Consider the following 9,268-nt stretch of genomic DNA (forward strand, 5'->3'; position numbering starts at 1 on the left):
AATAACACACGAGCAGAGGCTGGCAGACCAAGTAAGGAACATAAAGAAAAAGAACTGGCTCTCCCTAACAGAAAGAGAAGAACTGAAAAGGGAAATGTCCCACGACAACGAATTACACGAAGACGAACTGAGAGACGATGCCACAGAAGACGACAGGGATGATGAGGTATCAAACAACGACACACGAAGAAACACCGACGAAGTAACAGAGAGGACGGAATGGGTGAGATTAGGCAATGGATGGAGCCAGATACAGAGAGAACAAAGATCCCCTCCATGAAAGCCTACAACACCAAGAAATTAAGGGAGAAAACAAGTGAGGTCAATGAAATAATGGGCATAATACACACCACCAGTATCACAGAAAGCAAATAACTTGGCATATGCAGGAGCAAGATTAGTAGCAGAACTGATGGGGATTGGAACACCAACACCACCAGCACAACCAACCCAACAGAAACCAAAACAGCAACCTCCTTGGAAAAGGCGCCTGGAAAAGCAAATCATGGTGATGAGATCTGACTTGAGTAAACTGAAAGAGATGGCAGAAAAAAAAGGCTAAGAAGCAAGAAAACAAGGGAGGAACTCAACGAGAAATACAAAGTACAAGAGAGGGGACTAAACAAACACAATAGAAGATGTAAAACAGAGGCTTAAGGCCAAAGCACATAAGATCCAACGGTACATGAACAGGAATAAGGGATACCAACAGAACAAACTATTCGGAACCAACCAGAAAAGACTATACAGCCAACTAAGAGAGGAAGACAACCACCCAGAAATTCCTGAAGCCGAACCAAGTAAGAGACTCTGGGAAAACATATGGAGCAATCCGGTATCACACAACAAACATGCAACGTGGCTCCAGGAAGTCAAGGAAGAAGAAACCGGGAGAATAAAACAAAGATTCACAGAGATCACGACAGACACAGTCAGACACCAACTAAAGAAAATGCCAAACTGGAAAGCCCCAGGTCCTGATGAAGTCCATGGATACTGGCTCAAAAACTTCAAGGCCCTACACCCACGAATAGCAGAACAACTCCAGCATTGTATCTCAAATCACCATGCACCCAAATGGATGACCACAGGAAGAACATCCTTAGTACAAAAAGACAAGAGTAAGGGAAATATAGCCAGTAACTACAGGCCTATCACCTGCCTACCAATAATGTGGAAGTTACTAACAGGTATCATCAGTGAAAGGCTATACAACTACCTAGAGGAGACAACACATCCCCCACCAACAGAAAGGCTGCAGGAGGAAGTGTAGGGGCACAAAAGACCAGCTCCTGATAGACAAAATGGTAATGAAGAACAGTAGGAGAAGGAAAACCAACCTAAGCATGGCATGGATAGACTATAAGAAAGCCTTCGACATGATACCACACACATGGCTAATAGAATGCCTGAAAATATATGGGGCAGAGGAAAACACCATCAGCTTCCTCAAAAATACAATGCGCAACTGGAATACAATACTTACAAGCTCTGGAATAAGACTAGCAGAGGTTAATATCAGGAGAGGGATCTTCCAGGGCGACTCACTGTCCCCACTACTCCTCGTAGTAGCCATGATTCCCATGACAAAAGTACTACAGAAGATGGATGCCGGGTACCAACTCAAGAAAAGAGGCAACAGAATCAACCATCTGATGTTCATGTACGACATCAAGCTGTATGGTAAGAGCATCAAGGAAATAGATACCCTAATCCAGACTGTAAGGATTGTATCTGGGGACATCAGGATGGAGTTTGGAATAGAAAAATTAGCCTTAGTCAACATACAAAAAAGCAAAGTAACGAGAACTGAAGGGATAAAGCTACCAGATGGGAGCAACATCAAACACATAGATGAGACAGGATACAAATACCTGGGAATAATGGAAGGAGGGGATATAAAACACCAAGAGATGAAGGACACGATCAGGAAAGAATATATGCAGAGACTCAAGGCGATACTCAAGTCAAAACTCAACGCCGGAAATATGATAAAAGCATAAACACATGGGCAGTGCCAGTAATCAGATACAGCACAGGAATAGTGGAATGGACGAAGGCAGAACTCCGCAGCATAGATCAGAAAACCAGGAAACATATGACAATACACAAAGCACTACACCCAAGAGCAAATACGGACAGACTATACATAACACGAAAGGAAGGAGGGAGAGGACTACTAAGTATAGAGGACTGCGTCAACATCGAAAACAGAGCACTGGGGCAATATCTGAAAACCAGTGAAGACAAGTGGCTAAAGAGTGCATGGGAAGAAGGACTAATAAAAGTAGACGAAGACCCAGAAATATACAGAGACAGGAGAATGACAGACAGAACAGAGGACTGGCACAACAAACCAATGCACGGACAATACATGAGACAGACTAAAGAACTAGCCAGCGATGACACATGGCAATGGCTACAGAGGGGAGAGCTAAAGAAGGAAACTGAAGGAATGATAACAGCAGCACAAGATCAGGCCCTAAGAACCAGATATATTCAAAGAACGATAGACGGAAATAACATCTCTCCCATATGTAGGAAGTGCAATACGAAAAATGAAACCATAAACCACATAGTGAGCGAATGCCGGCGCTTGCACAGAACCAGTACATAAAGAGGCATGATTCAGTAGCAAAAGCCCTCCACTGGAGCCTGTGCAAGAAACATCAGCTACCTTGCAGTAATAAGTGGTACGAGCACCAACCAGAGGGAGTGATAGAAAACGATAAAACACGCCAAGTTTATTCTGGGACTATGGTATCAGAACGGATAGAGTGATACGTGTAAATAGACCAGACGTGACGTTGATTGACAAAGTCAAGAAGAAAGTATCACTCATTGATGTCGCAATACCATGGGACACCAGAGTTGAAGAGAAAGAGAGGGAAAAAATGGATAAGTATCAAGATCTGAAAATAGAAATAAGAAGAATATGGGATATGCCAGTGGAAATCGTACCCATAATCATAGGAGCACTAGGCACGATCCCAAGATCCCTGAAAAGGAATCTAGAAAAACTAGAGGCTGAAGTAGCTCCAGGACTCATGCAGAAGAGTGTGATCCTAGAAACGGCGCACATAGTAAGAAAAGTGATGGACTCCTAAGAAGGCAGGATGCAACCCGGAACCCCACACTATAAACACCACCCAGTCGAATTGGAGGACTGTGATAGAGCAAAAAAAAAATAATAATTATAATACAATTCAACAATTAGTTTCTGATAACCTCTGGCACAACAATGCCCACAAATACAATGACCAATGACGAAAAAAAATCATTATAATTTTTGGTGATAATGCACTATCGTTTCCCTCCCATTACATTGACGATCATTACCTTATCTTGCTCGATAAGGGCGAAAGGAGAGTAATTGTGACGCCAGGTACATCAACAGATCACGAATTGCAGGTGAAGGGGGAGGCAGTTGTAAAGGTGGTTAAGTGGCCACTGAAGGACTTTTCAAGGCTTATTTGATTTTAAATCAGGGTTATGCAGTGAATTTATTTTACAGTGAATTTATTTTACAGTGAATTTATTTTCCAGTGAATTTATTACACATTGAATTTATTAGAAAGTGGATTTATCATACAGTGAATTTATCATACAGTAAAATTATTGTACAGTGAATTTATTATACATAGGCCTTTATAGTGCAGTGAATTTATTATACAATGAATTTTTAATATAGTTAATTTATTATACAATAAATTCTTTGTGCAGTTAATTTATTGTACAGAGAATTTATTATACAGTGAATTTATTGTTCAATTAATTTATTATACAGTAAATTTATTGTACAGAGAATGTATTATACAGTAAATTTATTATACAGCAAATTTATTATACAGTAATTTATTGCACAGTGAATTTATTATACAGTAAATTTATTGTAAAGTGATTTTATGATACAGAGAATTTATTGTACAGTGAATTTATTATACAATAAACCTATTGCCCAGTAATTTGCTGTATAGTGAATTTATTATTCAGCAAATTTATTATACAGCGCATTTATTGTACAGTGAATTTGTTGTTCAGTGACTTTATTACACAGTAAATTTATTATACAGTAAATTTATTGTGCACTAAATGTATCATACGGTGAATTTCTTGTATAGTGAATTTATTGTATAATCAATTTATTATACAGTAAAGTCATCATACAATGAATTTATTAAACAATGAATCTCTTGTATAGTGAATTTATTATATATTGAATTTATTGCAAAGTGAATTCATTATATAGTGAATTTATTATACAGTAAAACTATTGTTCAGTGACTTTACTATACAGTGATTTTCTTATATCGTGAATTTTTGTATAGTGAATTTGTCACACAGTGTGTTTATTATACAGTACATTTATTGCATAATGAATTCATCATACATTACATTTATAGTACAATGAATTTATTATTCAGTTAATTAATTGTACAGAAATTTCTTACAGTAGGTTTCATGGAACCAAGAGAAAGGTTCGAGTTATATAACTGAATACACCAAACCAGTCTGTCTCCGACCTCCAAAATCTCACGCATACCCCGCTCATATAGCCATCCCAGACTCACTTCTACATCCAACCAGTCACTTTCTCAGCTACATTTTCTGACACAAGCTTTGCACATATCACAAAGTTTTTAATAGCATGGGCATTTCTAGACCATATCGCAAACCTAAGAAGCTACGACACCAAACCAGTCACTCCTTAACATACATATTCTCACACACGCCATTCTCATATCATAAAGGGTCTTAATAATTCATATCTTCTGTAGTCTATATTATATTGCAATGATGCAATAATATGTACAAAACTTAATGTATACTGTGCAACACCTTACCAGTAGAGAATTAGGAAGAAAATGAGTAACTTTCTTTATAAGAGGGAGATTCTCGCCTTGATGGTGCTTGTGACTGCTGGATTATTGACACCTTCGGAAGGACATAATGACTCAGGTGAGACCACTGACAGATATGTTCTTCCAAAAAATTTTTTTTTTGATTATAAGTCGACCAAAAAAATCCAAGACGATAATTAAGTTCACCACTTAGGATGAATAGATTTTTTCTCCTTACAATAAATATATTTTAATGTATTGCAATAAATATATATTCCTTATATTATACTGTCATTTAATCTTTATCAGGGACATGCACTCAATGACAGTATATGTCGTGATGCTCTTAAATATGATTATGACTCTGTACTTTTAAAAACATTTCGTTTCATTCTAATCTATATGCTATTCTGGATATGTACCCACAAGCACATAGAATGCCCAAGAAGAAATGTGGGTATATTTTAAGTCTCTGAGGGTATATTAAGTAAACATATCTATGTATTTTTGGACACCAAAAGGATCTTTGTAAATTAGATGGTAAAAAATATGTATGCATGTATGTGTATATATATATATATATATATATATATATATATATATATATATATATATATTATATATATATGTGTGTGTGTGTGTGTGTGTGTGTGTGTGTGTGTGTATGTATGTATATACAGATATACATATATAAAACAAACACTTACACAACAAACATACCAATTTCCTGTTGTTAGCAAAACAAAATGCCAGAAATATCAAAAGCTTAGTACGCGCAGGAGTAATGTTCAGCAAAAGCATTATAGATAAGATTATACAATCTGGAACTTCCTGATATCCAATTATCTACTATTTGTTGTCCAAAATCTGTGTCATGTGACGTTCCCCATGATAAGATCTGAGCTTGAAAAGGCCTATTTCTCTATTCTCTTATTTTGCGGTTTGGTTCTGTAGAGAGAATAGGAGTTGAAGGTGTCATGGGAGAGGACAGATAGAAGGTTCAGAGAGAGAGAGAGAGACAGAGAGAGACGGAGAGAGACAGAGACAGAGACAGACAGAGACAGAGACAGAAAACACGCCACCTTGACAATGTTCCAATAATATTTTCCAGAAGAGTTCCATCCCCAGCTTCTGAAATCCTTGTCAGCTTCAGGAGACACCAGTCATATAGGCCTAGAACCGTCAACTATCAGAGCACTTAGACTCAAGAATAATGGCGTAGGCCACCCTCCAGGATTTCCTCATGGATTGAGGATGATCATGAAGGATTTTCCAAGAAGGATGGAGAGTGTGATTCAAGGAGCCAAGGAAAATGGGGCCGGAAAGAAACCTTCTAGCGATGGGGATGGAACCACTCCTAGTTATGACTCTGAAGTGATTGCGGAGGTCAGTATATAGATCTAGAAAGAATTTTATGAAATAAAAATACTTTTCCTTGTTCTAGTCTTTATACTTTCCAACTTAAAATACTTAAAATATGATTTTAAAATATTATAGCTCTGGAAAAATTTTATGAAATAGTTATATTTCCTTTGCTGTAAGTATTTGTGCTTTCAAAGTTATAAAATTACTTAAAATGTCATAGAAAAATATTGCAGTTCTAGAAAAAGTAAGTAGTTTGTATTTTCGAAGTTATAATACTTAAAATGTCATAGAAAATAGTATATAGGTCTTGAAAAAATGGTCTGAAATATAAACATTTTCCTTATTTTGTAAGTAATTTGCACTTTCAAAATCGTTTAGACCAAAAGCTGTCATTAAACATGAGAGATTTTCTATTAAGCTCAAATTTCATTTGTAAAACTAATTTTGGAAGTAAAAAAGAAATTTCTTCTCAAATCATATCAGTAGATCATTTAAACCTTTTACACTATTTATAGATATATTCTATTAGCAGGAGCTAACTTTAAAGCAACGAAATATATAGAATTAGGAATTAATTCTAAGCCAAATTTCTCAATTCCTCCCCTAGTCCTATTCCCGTTTTCTTCCAACCTGCACAACGAAAACGGAGCCCTTGGTTAGCCCTTCTAACTAGTCTTATAGCAAAATTCAAACGCTTGTCCAAAACAGAATGAAAACGAGGAGGAAATGGCAGAACTGACGACGGAGGATCCTAAAGGAATAGATGGAGGCATCATTTTAACCTTCGTCCTGTCTATAGAGGGGAGCCTGATAGTCGTAGGCCTAGGTGTCCTTTGGTGCGTCGTAGCTTACTACGCCCGTTACAGAAAAGGATTTCTGGACAATTTTAAGGTAATTGTGATAAGACTAAAGAAGTTGAACGGCTAAGTATGAAGAGTCTAGAAGGAACAAATAAAAAGTAAAAGTACGAGAAAGTAAAACAGCCATGAGTCTAGGGATCCACCTCCAAGCCTTTATCACGCTCCTGGGATGCCTCTGGATGACGCCCCTGGCGAGTACAACGCTTTCTCAACCCCTTTATAATCTTAAATCATGCTCCTGGCCTGCCCGTAACTGTTGTCCTTACTGGCATAAGGCTTCATTCGCCTAAAACGAACCAATGCAACTGAATCTTTGGTTGCAACTCTTTTGAATTGGCTGTGTGAGTCTAGAGGTCTACATTTTCAGGACCTTATCACGCCCCTGGGCGACGCCCCTCGCTGGTATAAAGCTTCCTGAACCCTTCTGCACTGTTAGGGGTCTTTTTGACCCGAAAACAATTTTACATTAGCATATCTCTTTTGTTTTTAGAGATTGAAGCTTCACTCTCCATGACTTTTCCTGACTTTAGGGGGTTATCATGTTGCGTAAGTCTGGTAAAAAAAAAAAAAATCCCATTAGTTAATGAGCAGCAAAAAGTAACATATAATCTGTTTGGGTCAAAATGACCTGTACCTACTTTTTGCTATATTTGTTCCAAGTTTTCCACAAACTGCATCAAAGTTGGTATGATTATTAGTGAAAAAGAAGAAAAGAAATTTGACATAATTGAATTTTAAAATTCAACTAAAGGAGGAGCTGATAATTTAGACAAACTTGTTGCAACATATGGGTCAAAGCGTCAGACAAAAAGATGGCCTATGGCCTTGTTTGATAACATAGTAGATGTGTCTGCCTACAATGCTTTTGTCCTTTGGAATATAGTGCAACATACCTGGAAGGGAAAAGCTACCTTCAAGAGAAGAATTTTTCTTCGTGAACTTGGATTGGCCTTAGTCCAACCTGTATTCTCTTCAAGGGTATCATTACCTTGGACGCCAAATGCCCGGCAAGTTGCTGAAACTGCAAGACCATCTTTAGAATATGATAATTCTCAGTCTCAGGAAAGAGCTGCAAAGAGACAGCGTTGTCATATGTGTAAAAAAATGCAACAAAGTAGCCACAATATGTAGTACGGTCTGCCGAAAAAACTACATGTAAGCGGCATGCTGTTGTCACGTTCAAGTGCAATAATTGGAACTAACACGTAATTCCTAATCTTCAATAAGACAGGGTGGTTGGGAGGGTTAAAAGGTGTTGGGTCTGAATGACACTCACTTCCACGTAGTAGACCCTGGGCATGCAAGGTAATCAATCATGTACTACGTTGTATGGCAGAGAACTGTCAGAATTTATGAGACAGGCCAGTTTGACCCGTAACAGATTAAATGGTACAATGCTGATGAATTACTGCAATTGTAAGCTGACTATGAATACTAACAATTCTAAATCTCAGGAAAGATATACAAAAAGATGGCATTGTTATATTTGGAAAAATTATAGCAAAGTAACATCAATTTGCCAAAAACTACATGTAAGCACCATGGTGTCACAATATTCAGCTGCAATAATTTCAACTAAAAGCTATTCTTCAATAAGATATGGTGGCTAACAGTGATAGAATTGAAGTCTGAATGATAACTTACTTGCAGTGTACCCTGACAAGCAAAGTAATAAAAAAAAAAAAAAAAAGGAGTTTGTATGGCAAGGAATTGTCTAAATTTATGAGACGGGTCATTTTGACCCGAAACAGATTAGATGTTACAAAATTTTACAGACCACAAAGGTTAACCCCTTTAGAACGTTGCCACGGCCGTGAGCCGCCCCTGGGCGACGCCCCTCGCTGGTATAAGACTTTTATTATCTCAAACGAACCGAGATATTGTCCGTAGCCGCTTGCAAAGTGTCACATTCCTGCCAGTTAAATTGCACCATTCTCAGCAAGGGCGTCTTTGAGGTGCCAAATCCCCTCTGGGATTAGTTGGGATTATCTAATCAGGCAATAGCCTTGGGTAGTGACGTGTCTAGCCATTGTTATATATCCGGAATATAAAAAGTGATTTTATCTATTCATTTTTGTAGCCACTCAATTCAGCATTCAGTCAAGTCAGAGTTCAGTTTTTTTTCCATCTGAATTTCAGCATAAGACTTATAGACTTACGATTAAGCTTGATAAAGTGTTCAGTTGAGTTCCGTTTCAGAAA

At 37.6% G+C, this 9,268-nt stretch overlaps 1 protein-coding gene across 5 annotated transcripts in view; it reads left to right on the top strand.

Moving 5' to 3' along the window:
• The window catches only part of LOC135213242 (uncharacterized), a 32,166-nt gene that overhangs the window by 21,930 nt on the left and 968 nt on the right, over positions 1-9,268 (top strand). Inside the window, exons 1-4 of one of the 5 annotated variants that reach the window (XM_064247223.1) lie at positions 3,393-3,435; positions 4,848-4,959; positions 5,953-6,227; positions 6,915-7,097. In XM_064247223.1, coding sequence (XP_064103293.1) covers positions 4,866-4,959; positions 5,953-6,227; positions 6,915-7,097 — 552 coding nt within the window. In that variant the 5' untranslated portion in view covers positions 3,393-3,435; positions 4,848-4,865. Of the gene's footprint in view, positions 1-3,392; positions 3,436-4,829; positions 4,960-5,952; positions 6,228-6,914; positions 7,098-9,268 lie in introns of those variants that run through there. The other 4 variants (XM_064247230.1, XM_064247237.1, XM_064247249.1 and 1 more) reach the window with 4 other exon arrangements.

Source organism: Macrobrachium nipponense, chromosome 19, assembly GCF_015104395.2.
Source record: "Macrobrachium nipponense isolate FS-2020 chromosome 19, ASM1510439v2, whole genome shotgun sequence".
Classification (NCBI taxonomy): domain Eukaryota; kingdom Metazoa; phylum Arthropoda; class Malacostraca; order Decapoda; family Palaemonidae; genus Macrobrachium; species Macrobrachium nipponense.